The sequence below is a fragment of the Nyctibius grandis genome, chromosome 12 (assembly GCF_013368605.1).
Source record: "Nyctibius grandis isolate bNycGra1 chromosome 12, bNycGra1.pri, whole genome shotgun sequence".
Taxonomy (NCBI): Eukaryota; Metazoa; Chordata; class Aves; order Nyctibiiformes; family Nyctibiidae; genus Nyctibius; species Nyctibius grandis.
Window position 1 is genome coordinate 4505815 of NC_090669.1, and position 14729 is coordinate 4520543.

The window sequence follows — 14729 nt, forward strand, 5'->3', positions numbered from 1 at the left end:
CAGTGCTTGACATCTGTATTCCTTCTTGCATATCATTGAGCTGCTCAAGCAATATGCCAGCATATTTCTATGTCTCAAGGTCAGTAAACATCATGCATTAAGGCTAACCACCTATATAAATATAAGTTTATTAACTTCTGTTTGATCTTAAACATAAGGTTCAGTGGGCACCTGCACCACAGAATCACCTTTGACAAGCTGTGTATCCCTGCGTCTCCATCACCTTCCAGAGCAAGGTGCAGTGCCATAGCAGTTTATGCCAGTGTCACCTTCGGTTGCTGTAGGCCTTCCCTGTTTCTTAGCTGCATGTTGTCTCCCCTGTCTCCTGTGACAGCACTGGTGTTTGTGTAACTATATGGTAAGCTGATTCAGGGAGCTGATATAGCTGAAAACTATCTGTTTTCCTCCTTCAAGTGACGGGTTTCCTGCTGATCATGTCAGTGATTGGGTTAACCATGTTCAGCGTTAGGGGAGGGGAGGAGCAGAAAAGCAGAGTGAGACTGCAGCAACTCGGATTTCTTCCCTTTGCTATTGAAAGCAGCAGCTCCTCTGTTCGTTCTTCTCTGGATTTATACATATGGAAATGATCAAATTGCTTCAGATTCTGAAAATGTAGCATGTCTGAACTACAAAAAAATAAATAACCAAAAGATTCTTCCCACTAACAGTGGCTTTCATTTGCTCTTAAGATTTGTTGGATTTAATTCACAGATCCGGAGCAGTATGTCACTGGATCTGCTGAACAGTTTTCAGGACAGACTGTGATGCTGGATAACCCTTCCTGGAGCATTTTGGAAGGCTTGATTCAGTGTTTCAAGAACTTTTTCTTTTTTTTAATTTGGACTTGATTTTTGTCTTGATATCGTACCTACAAACCTTACGTCTACATAGAACAACTTGAGATGATGGGTGTTTGGCACTCCTGTAATTTTCCTTTTTTAATCTTTTGAAACCAGAGAAATGGAAAAGCTTTTACTAACCTTCGAACTTATAAGTTCATTATGTAATTTCTGTCAGAGGAAAAACAAAATTTGTGGCCATGGGAAGCATTTTTGTCCCATTTCTGTATTTCACAGATGTCCAGGATCTTTGGTGATTGAGCTAGAACTTCTCAGTCAGTTGGTCCAGTATTACCAGATGAGCTGTTCAAAGCCTGTTTCGCACTCAAATTGCAAAGGTGGCAATTCTTCCCCAGTATCTGTACTCTTTGAGAAATTATTGCAACCTGCAGGTTTTTTTTCCTGCAAAGTAAAAGCAACAAACAACCCCTCTTCCCTAAAGCTGTGACCTCAGAGAGTTATTAGACTTGGTTCAGCTGCTTCTGTCATGAGTCAACAAATAGTGAGGGGGGGAAAAAGCAAGCTAAGTAAACAAAGTTCAGCATTTAGCTTTCCTCACAGAAATGTGCTGCTTCTAATCAAGGCTCTAGCCTTAATGATCAGAACTCAAATGAGAGGGCACTTAATTTTGCTCTGTTTCTGTTGCTTCTCCCCAAATTGTTTTGTAAACTTCACTAGGATGATTCTTTCCCCTGTATAATGGGTATTTTTCTCTGATGCCCTTCCTCAGCACCTGGTCTCACTGTTTTCATAAAGCATTTCTCTCGCCAGTTCTGCAATGAAAGAAAAGCACAGAGCCCAGGAAGCAAGAATTCAAGTTCCCCTGGGGGTTGTTGCTGAGAAACAAAGATTAAAATAGCTAAGATTAAAACTGAAGCTAATACAGGTTTTGTCACACAAGCAACAAGAAGGTCCCTTTAGTCTGGAATACAAACATTTGAAAAAAAGTTTAATACATCTTTGAAAAGTCCATTTGGATTAACTTTCCTGAATGCCCTTCTGTAGTTAACATCTAAAGAATCTTGTCTAGGCCTGTGCTCAATTTCTTCTCTGAGCCCTTTATTAAAAATTAGACCATGACAAATTTATCCATGCTAAAAATGTAACTGAACTGAAAATTGATTCCTTGAAAAAAGGAAAAAAGAAAAAAACACAAAAAAACACTGAGTAGTATTTTTCCAGCAAACCCATTAGGGTATGAAACCATGCAATGTTTTAACAAGTTTAGTGAAGAAAACTTTGATCCAGTTCTTATTTGAATTTACAGGATCTGATTGGGGTGGCGGGGGAGAATCTCAAAGACTTAGTAACTGTTGAGTCTCTAAAGATGAGATTAAGGTATCTTTGTAGAAAAGGCTATTCCACATATCAACTACAGTTATGAGTAATCTTACAAGTGAGGCAGAAGTTCCTTGAAGTAAATAAATTCTGAAGATAAGTGGCGCCATAGTGTCCTCTTGTGGTCTTTTACTGTTTAAGCTGTGACGTGTTTTCTAGGGGAACAACAGCAAAATTTTCAGTTGCAGTTAGCATATGAGCTCCTGTGTAAATATGTTGTGACCTTTCCTTGCCTTATTTTTCTCCTGGAAATGGCATATGGAGGATTGCACATTGCACCTCCCATAAGCTCTTATTACTCTGTCCCCAGTTCTTTACACGTGGATGTATGTGTTGTGGTCCTCTCCAAAGGACCTCTTTCAGTGACTGCTTATCTTTGTCATGGATGAAATAGATCCTGATCTTTGTTAGTTAGAAACCTTTGCAGCCAGGTTGCCAGTTTCCAGCCTGCTTTGTCCATGAGGCTGGTGTGAGCCTTGGATGTGGAGAAGCAGGAATGTGCTGAAAATGGAAGTTCACTATGGTGAAATGCTGGCCATGAACTTGCAGAATTTCTGCCAAGCCTCATGTCCAGGGAAGCTGTACCTTGGCAGTGGCAATTTTTGTTTTGTTATTTTTTCTGATGGTCAGCTCTATGCTATTTGTCACCCAGGTTCCACTGTAGTGGAAAAAATCTTTCAAAACAATAAATAATAGTTATGGATCCACTGCTGTGCATATCCCAGCCTTTCTCTTTACAGTTTTAAATATCTGTATTTATGCTTTTTAAAAATATGTTGGCTTCAAAACTTGCAAGTATTTAATTCTTCCAGGTATCAGGGCTTTGTGCCTAACTGTGTGGGAGATAACTGAGCAGAGTTTCAGTTTCCCAGAATTTTTTTACTGTGTTAGATCTATGCTGTCTATAAATCTGCAAACCTTTCCTCTAACCTCTTTCTGTTCTAACTGGAATATATTTTTTTTTTCTGGGCCACTACCCTGCTACTAACTTGATGATCCGAGATATCTCAGAAATACTTTTCATGTCATATGGTTTAGAAATTTCTCCTAGTTTCAAAGCGTAAGTTCATAGATTGTCCCATTGACAAATAGGAGAGAAGCATTATACCGGCCTGTATTAACAGAGATGCAATATGGTTATTACATAAAACATCAGAATGCAGGTATTCCACTCAGGAAGTTTTATGTATTTTGGATAAACACAGTTATGGATGTTATCCCTCAGGCTTCTAGGGCAGTGCATCCTGTGCGTATACCTCTAAGCAGGCCACGTATTCTGCCTGGGGACATAAACGTTACGGTCAGCAATGAAAGCAATAACTGGGCAGGTTACTCCACCAATGAGGCATTTCAAAGCTTCATTTACAGAAAGTCAATTTAAACTTTCTACAAAGCTTTTTTGAGGTATCATGTTATTATAAAGCACTCCAAACAATGTTAGGGGCAACACAATTTTACAGATGAATTTAAAAAAAAATCTGAATTCTAATTTTATGACATATTTATTTTTAAGGATGATACTTTTTGCTTGGTTTTGATTTCCTAGTTAGAAAAAATAAACTAGTTTACTTAAAATTAGGCATCTCTCCATGAAATTCAGGAAGAAGGGAAGATAAGAAAAGCTGTTCTCAAACACAGTTTCAGATGCTGGGTCTTCTTGTCCTTAAACAAATGGCAAATCGCCTTTATTGAGAAGGAGTTGAAACAATGTTACTTTTTGTTGTTTGTTTGAGGTCAACATAATATGTTGCAAGTCCATAAGCTAACAATACCCCAGAGCTCATTTACAAGGGCCTTCCAATGTGTGTACTACATCCCTTTGTGAGGGCTGAGGCAGGCTGTTCCCTCTACTATCTCCTTAAAAGCGATCACTAATGCTGATGTTAATTCTATGTTCACTTTCTCCTAGGATGACTGTATGAACACCACCTTGTGAATTGCTGCCTGTCGGGGAAGGGATGAAACACCTTGCGTGCGTAAGTCAAGCCCGTTTCTGTAACAGCCGATGTGGTGTGCGGTCACTATCTCACGCTGGGCTGTAAAAGCCAAGCTGCTTTTTTTAATGCTTGAGTGGTGTCACCTGTAATAAGAAGCATTTAAGGCAAACTTGACCTTGCTTGCCTGCCCCAGGGATTTATATCAGGCTCTTCAGCAGTTTACCCAACTACCCTTCCAGAAGACTCAGAGTTTCTCATACAACCTTTTTCTTTGTCGAACCGCGTAGTTGTTTACTGTGGAAGCATACTGACCTTTCAGCTGGAAGCTTATACCTACTTAAGGTAGTTCACAAATACCCAGTGGCTTACTAATTAAGAACTGAACTGTGTCTTTGCATATATGATTTGTAGGTAATAAACAAACAATTTAAAAAGCAGTTCCTGATCAGAGATCATGGATTTGCTGATCTTTAGGCTGCTGATTTCACTGATGCTGTAATGTACGCTAGAGTACTGAAAATTCAGGCCTTTTCTCATCTAGTAAGTCTTGATTCTGCTAAGCTGGTCTCTGTGTTTTTTGCAGTGAAACCACCAGACTTTTTCTTAGAAGTGCAGTTTTTCTCTGTTGAGCGTGGGGGGTGTGGTGTGTAGAGAGGGAAAAAAAGCGGGGGGGGAATTAATATTATTTTCTCTGCTCTTTCTTTTGTTGTCACTGACTGGGCTGTACCCATATGAAACCATAATCCCAAATTCCATTTAGTTTTGTAGAAAGCAGATAATTTTCATCCCCATTATTTAATGAGAGATAGCAATGTTGTCTCAGGTAAATGCTGTAGTATTGTAGATAGTCTAGTTTCACTCCAGCCTCGTATTCATATCAGATAACTTTTAAGCTAGTGATGGCCACTCGTACCATTCAGAAGTAACAATCAGTATTCATACATGGGGTGGTAGGGCGGAAGTCAATCACTCAGGTTGAAATTTCAGTTCTCTTACAAACCAGATGCTAAACAACAAAGCTGATATGGGTAGATAACGTCTTATCTTTAAATATGGGCTTTCTACAAGTCAGTAACGAACTGTTGTCTTCAGACAAAATAAATATTTTTGCTTCAATAAACTTGAATAGTTTCCTAGGGCTAAATTCTCTCCTAAGACATTTGGATATAGTTTCCATTCTAGGGAGGGGAGTTTCTGGTATATGTGCATGAGCTTGATTTTATGTATTTTTTAACCTTCATGGGACACAATTTCAGTGCCATTGATTTTATGATACTAAAACATTTTGTGGTGGCATAGATTCACTTTTTGGTGCCTAAAAAAAGACAGCTCCTTGCCAGACCTGCTTTCAAAAGCAAGATGAGAAGGAAGTGCCCAGTTTAATTCTTCTTCCTAAGTAAGCATGACTCCAAAAACATTAACTCTTGAGACTTATTTCTTATAATCCATGTCTCCTTTTTCTAGGACAGCTTACTTAGACCAGACACTTTGACTCAAAAGCTTTATAAAGCGGAAAACAGGAAAGAAGACGACAGAAGACTAAGCATGAACTAGCTTAATGGTGAGTTATCATCTTGCCCTTTTTCTATATAAAATTCTTTGCCCCCTATCAATTGATACTTAATTTTCCTGTTTTCTTGGACTCTAGCTTATTAGGTCATACTTACTATGAACACTAATGAAACATAATTCAACCAAGGAAGGTTAAACAGAAAATGCTAGTTTTTGGCCAGTTGTTCCACTTTACTCCAGGGGAAAAAATATTGCTGGAGATAAGAGAGTGGACTAAGTGGTGCACCAGGATGTTTCCAGTCTGTCAGAACTGCTTCTAAAATTAACATAAATGCTTTCTAGATTATCAAAATTGGCCTAACGTGCCCACAGAAATTGCTGGTAAACCTTTACAGTGGGATCGTATTTACAAATGTGCTTATTTTACTGTTACTGGAAAAAAAAATCTCACCCTAGGTCTTCAAGATACCACGAGTTTTGAACAGAGGAAAATCTGGGGTTTTTTTTTCTCCTCCAAAACTGATGAGGCTGTAACTGAGATACACATGGCCACATGAAGATCATTGTTTTCCTTAACAGAGCAGAGACGAAAGTAAAGTGTAGGTTATATGAAAGCACAGGAGCCTTAGAAGTCTTTCCACCTGTCTGATCAATACTAAGAGGTGTAATTGCTCTGGCTTTCCCCAGAGGTGGTCTACCAGCAAGTTGGTGTTAAGTGAACTGAGAGACCTGTACCCCCTTGGCAGCAGTCACTCCACAGCATGGAGCCTTCTTGTTTATTTCAAAACCCAACTAATTAAAAGTAGACTTGACTACTCAGTTCCCGTGAACAAAGCATTCTCCCTCTTAGTTGTCTCTTCTGCTCATTACACATTTTTCTTTCTCCCAGTGACCTGGGGGTTGCTTTGTCAAAAAGGCACAACAAATTCAGAAAGCCTAGGGATAGGGTTCTTCTGAGCACAGGAAATGTCTAGTCTTCTCCTCTTCCTCTGCTGTAAGCTTTATATTCTCCCGCAGACTCCTATGCAATCCAAAGACGAAACTTACATCAGTACTGGATTGACTTCTCACTGTACACAGGTTTCTTCATTAAGGAATATTTTAGTCAAAAATCTACAGAAAAACTAGTTTGAGTTGATATTCCATAGTAAAGCACACAAACTCTTCTCTAGAGTTTTTTTTCTGATGATTACGTAACGCATTCAAAAGGGATCCTTTTACTTTCAAGGTTAGCTTTCAAGCACAGACAATAAATAGCATTATCAACTATTAATTCATGTTTAAACTCCATGTGAAGGCTACCGTATACGAAAGGAAGGCCAAGCTACCCATTGCTGGTGCCAGCTTTTTCAAATGTGAAGGCAAAATTGAATTTTGCTCCCTCAGGGACAAGAGGCTGAGAGGCAGGCGTGCCCCGGTCTTTATGGACCCTGCTACCACCAAGGCGTCCCTCCCGGCTGCTGGGAGGGGGTGGCACACCCCACTGCTTCCATTAGTGGGACTAAACAATGGTTCAGCCCCGGCTCCCAGGCCCCTGCCTGAGCAGCAGGGCCACAGTTCATCTTCCTTGTCAGTCTGCTGCCTTAGCAACTGTCTGCTTTGCATATAGCTAGAAATACCCTTGGCTCCAGCCGGCATTCAAATTTCCCCAGTGTAGTATTTTACCCCGCGTTCCCCCCCCTCGCCTTTTGTGTGTGCAGCCATGTTTCCCTTGGGCTTGCCACGTTATTTCTGAGGGTTTCATGCAGCCAAAGAGGGCGAGCACAAGAGAAACCACCCGGCTGCCACCACAAGCACAGGAAGCGGGGACAGCTGCCGCATCTGAAGTTAACGATAACTTGCATGAAAAGAAACCGGTTCTGGGGGTGACAGTATGTCTTTAATCAGTCCGTTGTTATCAGCCGCAGCCCGGGGTTTAACAGTCTGCTGGGAGCCGTGAGTTTTTAATTGGCGCGCTCCGCTCCCCCAGGGCCTAGCAGGGCTCCCGCTTCCTCTCCAGCGTCCCGCTTGCTGGGGTTTTCCCCACACCACCTCCCCTGGGGTTTCGCGACCACCCGGCCCCTGGCACAGAGCGCACCGGGCCACCCCCCACGCCGGCAGCAGCCAGCGGAACCGCCGCTTCGCCCGACGCGGCCTCTCGGGGCCGCCTGGCCCCAGCCCCGGGAATCGCCCCAGCCCCGGGAATCGCCCCAGCCCCGCAGCCGCCCCCCCCGGGCCTGGGCGCGGCGCGCCAACGCCCTCTCCCCGCATCGCTCCTGCCCAGCAAATGGCGGCGGAGGGGAGGGGGTCGGAGGCGGCCTGGAGCAGGGTGGGGGGAAACTTCCTCCCCGAGGCGGCCCGGCAGCGCCGGTAAGGGAGGGCCGCGGGCGGAGGGCGCCCGCCTCTCCCCGCCCCGCGGCTCCCGCCGCCCCCGGGCCCGGCTCCTGTCACGGTGACTGCAGGAGGAACGCTCCCCCTTCCCCGCGCCGCCTCGCCGCCTCCGGCCCCTCCTCTGCGTCCCCGCTGCTGAGCGCGCCCGCCCGGCGGAGCGACCACCCTCCCCTGCCCCCGGCCCTCGCTGTAGGGCGGCCTCGGCCTGTCCGTCCGCCGGCTCCGGGGGCGGCAGCCGCCGCGCCGCCGCGGCGCTCGGAGGGGAATGGGTGGAGTTGAGGAGCGCGGTTTCCTGAAAGGAAGTGACCGCACGGGGCAGGAATGCGCCGCCGGCTCCGCGCCGCGTCCCGCCTGCCTGACTGCGGTGCCGCGGGGAGCCCTCGCCGCCCCGCCAGCCATGCCGCACTTCACCGTGGTGCCGGTGGAGGACAAGCACCGCACCGAGTACGACAGCGTAGAAGGGCTCAGCTGGGTGGACTACCGGGAGCCGGCCGCGGCGCCGGCCGCTGCTGACTCCTACGACACCGTCAGCTCCGACGGTGAGCGGGCACGGCTGGGGCGGGGGGGGCGGCGGTGCCGGCCGCTCCCGGCGGGGCCCGGGGCGAGCCTGGCTCCCCCGCTCCGCTTCGCTACCGCTGGCCGCGGCAGACAAAGGCGGGGGCGCCGGTAGCGGCTCTCGGCGCCGCGCCCGGAGGAGGAGCCCCGGCGGAACCCGCGGCGGCGGCTCCGCTGTTGCCAGGGCCGGGACGCGCCGCCGTGGCGAGGCCCGCGGGGAGCCCGGCCGGGCCGGTGGACGTTGTCGCTGGCTGTTAGCCCCGGCGGCCCGGGCCGGGCGGTGGCAGCGCAGCCCGCGGGGCTGCGGCGGGTGCCCTCGGGCTGCGGGGGGCCGGGGTGTCCCCCCGCTGCGCAGGGGAGCCGAGCCGGGCGCACCCGGGGATCCGCCCCTGGGATTCTCTGCGCTCCGCAGCCGCTTGGTGATAGCCCGGGGTGCAGCGGGGAGCGGGGCCGGCGCGGGGGGACGGGTGTTATCGTTGCTCCCACAAACTGCAGTCTCCAGAGGTGATAAGAGGACGTAGAGATACGCTCGAATGTTTTCAGTGCTCCACGGCCAAAATAAACGGGTGATAAGAGTTCAGTTAAATGAGCCGAATCTCAGGTACCTGACTGCTTTTCTTGCTTATGTCATTTTCAAAAACGCGCCTGCCCAGCTAGGTCTCTCTCCCTCAAACCGGGCTCTTGAATACTACAGCATGTGTATTGTGTCTGTGTGGCTTTCACAACTGCTCCTGCTAGGCAGAGCTGCTTTTTGTTAGTTGGTAATTTATTCCAATTACAGAAGAGGATCATGCAAGTAGGAGGTGATTTTGGTTGTTGAGAAGTACTTTCTTTAATTAGGCAGCTAATATCAGTCCTCAGCCTGTCTTGGTGTTTTGCTGGGACGTTTAGGTATAAATCAGTTTAAATACAGTGAGTGTTTCTGGTGAGAAAATAGACAGTTAGATTTGGAGAGTAGAGTAGTTCTGGTAAAAGGTTGTTTTAGCTCTTTGTGGGATCTGTTTCTTTTTCCTGCCTTGGTTATGTTTAGTTCTGTAACCTTTAGGAAGAGGATCTTCCCACGGGCTCAGCTGGTGAATCTGCCTTACCCTCTGTGAATCATGTGTGACTCTAGGCAACAAAAGAAAAATCAGTAAACACCTGACCTGTTCTTCCTTGCCTGTGCAGTCAAACTTTTCAGACTGCGAATGTTACTGGATGCACAGTAATCCCTGAAGGGAGCCTGCACTGCTCAGGCTTGTGCTTAAGGAAGAGAACGGGGTTGTTTTGCTTAGTGATACTTAACTGTCATGAGATCAAGGTCCAGTTCCTGCCTGTCACCTTATTCAGTTCTTTGTGAATCTGTGCTTCGATCTCTAGTATGTACCATTTTTTTTTTCTTTTTTTTCTTTCTTTGCATAGTTTTCAAAGGAATTTAGAGTTCATATACCATGTAGCTTACATAGGCCTAATGTCCATTATGTCAGTTCTTTCCAGTCCTAGTGTGGGCATTTTGGAATGATGAAAGGTAGGTGCTTTTCCCAGCTTGTCTGTTATCACAGACAATTTGAGGCTCTAGCCCTAAAGGCTGTGCAGGGCCTTGAGTTCATTTTGTAAAAAAGGTCTGTTTTACTCTCGGGTTACTTAACATATAGTTCATGTGTATGAAAGTAACAGGTGTTTTTCACCCATCTCAGCAGGTTGAGGTGGAGACCTCATGGAGTACTTTTTCCACTAGCTAGTTTTGGCCATGGGTTGGTAAGTGTGACTAGTGGAAGCGACTGCCATGGTGGATAAAGGAAGGTCAACTCAAACTGCCTCTTATTTGGATATGAGACTGCCTGTACGATGTGTGCAAACAACACACTTCAGGATACTCAGCTCCCCAACACAGTCTATCAGGAGCTGGCAAGCTGCGATCTTTTAAGTACTGCTATTCTGACTGCAGCACAGAACCATGCTGCTGGAAGTTAGCTGAGTCCCTTTATTGTAGAACTGATAAATATCTAGTAATCTCTATTAATATGTGGTAGTTGGTTCTGTTTCTGTTTGAACTATAACTGCCTTCTATTTTTTAATTTACTTTCACAGTAATTAAGTGTTGTTTCATAGCCTCAGGGTGTACGTATAAAGATATGCTGTCTTGCCTACCTGTACTGACAAGCATGTTCCTTCCCACTAGCCTTTTCTGTCTCTTCCTAGATGTCATGGGTTTATGGCTCTGTAGAGGGGAATCTGAACTCCCTTTTGTTATTCCTTTGGTTTTTGGTGCTTCTTTCTACATCCTATGCAGAATACCGTAGCCTCTCATACTGGGGGAGCGTTGATAACATGGCATGGTGGAAATTGAAGCTCCTGTTGAAGGCAGTATCTCACAGCTGTTTAGTGCTGGCTGGAGCCTGCAGACTGGAGGGAAGAGAGTCACCCTCCAGAGCCTTCTGTGGCAGCTGATCATGGGGCTCATGGAGGGATTTGTTGGTGTTGGTGATGCCCCTGATTCCAGATAAGGTAAACTTTGTTTGACTTGAGTGCACAGTTTCAGAGTTCTAGGTTGTGTCCCTATCAAAGTGCATACGATTCATACTGGCACTGTGTGAATGCACGCAGGGCTGCCTGAGCAGTGCCGATTTTCCAGTCTTCCTGTGCGATCAAGGAGCGCCACCATAGTCAGTATGAGAAATTGGTTGCAGTTGTTCTGGTGAATCTTCTCCAGGGAAGATTTTATTTTATCAAATTCCTATCCAGAACCTTTTTTAAAGACTTCTCCAGATTGCTCAGTTTGATTTGAGATGGGTTAAAGTGACTCAATAATGATACGGCCTTTCAAGATTATGGTCTGTCATGGTAATGTAACTCTGTTTATAGCTGGTTTGTAACAGTGTGGAGAGTAGTGGCTTTGTTGTCCAATAGTCCTTGCATAATCTTTTAGGCTGTTGCTTATGATTCTGACAGATTCTTATTTCACTCTGACCTTTTCACTAAAACCTTTATTTGTCATAGCCTTGGTTTTGAATATTTTTTTTCTGAATTTTGCTTTATTTAGGACATCAAGTGATAGGGTGTCATCTAAACATTAGTCAGTGTGCAATAAGGTAGCCTTCCCAGATAGCTCCAGTGCTTGCTTGTGAATAAAATCAGCCTTTTTTTTCTAAGCAGGTTCCACCAACTGCCCCTGCTTGTAATAGATTTTGACATCTTCCATTTAGAAAAAGAAGTACAGAGAATTATCCTGTGATCCTATGATAAACATGCGAGCCCTGCTTTATGGATCAGCAGGGATGAGAAATGTGAATTTGGCATCTCCTCAGTCTTTGAAATAATGCCAGCACATTGGGTTGGGTACACAGGGTAAGAAGAGGGACAGTGGGGCCTGAATAGTGTTTAAAAACACCGAATGAGCTTTGCTTTAATAGGAATCTCAGCTCCACAGTGATTGTGCACCCTGTTAGCCAAAGTATGGCAATGTCATGTGTCCTGTGGGAAGTTATTTATCTTCCTGTGACTTCTGTTTGTGGAAATGAGACACTAATCAGCTTGGTGTCACTAACCAGCTTTGGTCAGCTGCCACCCTTGGTTTTTGCCAATGAATTGCTCTGCTTATGTTCCAGTTGTCGCATGGCTTCCTTTCAGCTCAGAGTTTTCTAACTAGACTTGAGACCTTTTCCTCATGCTTCCAGTCTATATCAGTATGTCTGGTGCCCTTGTGCAGCAGCAGATTGTGCTGGTCATTTCCAATAAGCTATTTTCGAGAAGATGGATAACGAAAATTCTGGTGTGATAGGAGTGCGCTTTTACTTTAAGCTTCTTCCTGGTTCACTGCTTTTTAATATGTGGTAACTTACTAGTAAAGGTTTTAAGTCTTTTGCAAGACTTGAAATAAAGCTCACATAAAATATGTCTGAAGATACTTTCAATGGGGATACATAAATCATTCAAAAAGTCCCTTTCAAAGCGCTTAATTCTTATATGTAGGTGTTTTGGCGAAGTCCAGAGATAAGATAAAATTAGTCATATAATGAATTAGATACCACAGCTAAAGAGGAGCGACAGAAACATGTCCAAATATATTTTAGGTTATCTTAAATTCAAGACCTCTGCTAGCAGCAATGTGAGTAAATGGCGCTGTTACAGTAGTCATAGCAGGATAGTTTTTCGTAGCCTCTGTAGCATGTGCATCTTCAGCATTTTTCATGTTGCCTCAAAACTGCAGAAAGAAGTTATGGAGGAGGGAGCCTGGGGAGGACTTGAGGCAGAAGCTCTGAATTGTTTGGGAGGAAAGAAAGTAACCTGAGAATAGAAATGCATTGATGTCAGTGAACTGTCTCTCATTGGGATTTGTTTACTGTTGTCTTGCTGAAAATGGTACAGAGACTGCATCTTCTTCAATTTAGTTGCATTTTGATGAGGAAGGGTTTTTTTTCCTGTTCTGCTAAGCTTGGCATGTTTTCCCTTTCTGTGAAGTTTAATGTGTAAATTTGGAGGTATTAAAGGTGTCCTGTCAGTGCTAAATACGTCAATTATGTCAATATTTGTTCCTGTTCCATAAAGGATACTTGTAGGATACACAGCAATGGTTATAATTTGAAATGCAGATCCTGAAAGGTGTCTTAGAAGCAGGGTCATCCTTGTGAAGTCCTGTATTTGGGTTTGGTGTTTTTTCTGTTTGTGCAATCGGCAATTAGCACAGCACTGGTAGCAGTGCCAAACTCCAGAATACTTCTTTCAACAATACAGGTGCATAGATAAGTGAACTCTTGCTGCAGATAAGGAAAGATAAGAGTGCAGTATGTGAAAAATGAGAGTGGAGAAATTCTTTGTGACATAATTAGCTGTTTATAACACTTGGGTGGGTGAAGGAGATCATATGTACTTTCTTAGTAGCCTGTAAGCAAAGGAATTTCTCAGACAAGCTTGTTTTAGTGAAGTCCATGGTGGGTACCGCAAGTTGCTTTTGGCAGCATGCAGTGTTACAAGGTTTAATTCATCTGTTAAAATGTTTGTCTAGGAAAAGGAAAAAGTGTAGGTTACTGCATAAGCTGTTACTTTTGCTAAGCATGTCTCTCATACCTCTTCTAATTTGTGCGGTGATTAAGACAGAGCTGGAGAGGCTGCAGCTGTCCGGTACCAAGGGGACCTCGGTGCCAACTGCTGGCGGCCAGGAGACTTAGCTAAATATAGAAGAACATCGGCCTTTTTGTGGGTTCTCTGGTATTTCAGTTATTTGGAAAAGCTCTGGGAAGGATCTTTGTGATATGTCGAAGTGATTTGAAAGCAACTCCTGTAACTGTGTCTGTGTGGGTCTGTATGTGGCAGAAAACTAAGAGAAGATTAAAAAGAAAATAAAAAACCAATCCTCTGCTGGTCTTTTGTAGCTGCTGATTTTTTGTGTTTCAGAGAACACCTGTATTAGAAGGCTATGCAGTTGCACGTGGAAAGACATGGATTTTTCCATCCAATTCTGCCTGCAAATGGTCGCTCCTTGTGACTTGCAAAACACCTGTTTCAGACTGGAGTTGACACTAAGTTTGGGAATTTTTTTACATGCTGAAGCTATATCTTTTAGTCAATCTCTGCACTTTTCTAAAGAAATTCAAATAAATTTTTTGGTTTCTTATATTGTGTTTCTAGTACATATCTCTCTCATGTATAGAATTGGTCTCTGTGTGTGTTATTTAATTTCCCCTTGCAAATTTCTTCAGTGTTTCACTTCCTTAAAGAAAATAGTGACATTTCCTTTCTTTTCCCCTGTGCAACGAAATTAAAGAGTACTTTTTTGCATGCTCTTCAATGTAAAGTTTAAATTTGGCTTTTGCTCTGAAATTCCATGTAGAATGGAGACTAAGGTATTTTGCAGCCTCATTGACTAGGAAATGTAGCCAAACATAATAAATGCCATTTGCTGAAGTTAAAGAACAACAACAACCTTGAGGAAGATCAAACTTAGTGATCACTGCTTTCCTTTTAAGTATGTGTAACAGAATGGGGGACACCCAGCGCCACAGGGAGAGAATAGCTGCATTTGGTGAGTTTCCCCTTCCAAGACCAAGTTGAAGATTTACACCTGTTGTTGACTATGATGTAACAAATTATTTAATGTGCAGACTGATCTATATTACAGAAAAACTGCTATTGTCACCAGTATGTGGGAGCAAGATTTATTTGATCAAAGGGTTCGTGTCTTCAACCTGTTGGTTCAACA

The 14729-nt window shown here is 44.2% G+C and overlaps 2 protein-coding genes across 3 annotated transcripts in view; both read left to right on the forward strand.

Moving 5' to 3' along the window:
- Positions 1–14729, forward strand: part of LOC137669530 (dipeptidase 2-like) — a 46407-nt gene that overhangs the window by 17457 nt on the left and 14221 nt on the right. For both annotated transcript variants that reach the window (XR_011049106.1, XR_011049109.1), the window contains exons 13-14: positions 4087–4153; positions 5579–5675. The gene's annotated coding sequence lies outside the window, so the exon portion shown is untranslated. The remainder of the gene's footprint in view (positions 1–4086; positions 4154–5578; positions 5676–14729) is intronic.
- SLC12A4 (solute carrier family 12 member 4) overlaps positions 8262–14729 on the forward strand; it is a 51248-nt gene continuing 44780 nt past the window's right edge. Inside the window, exon 1 of the mRNA XM_068411646.1 lies at positions 8262–8535. Coding sequence (XP_068267747.1) covers positions 8262–8535 — 274 coding nt within the window. The remainder of the gene's footprint in view (positions 8536–14729) is intronic.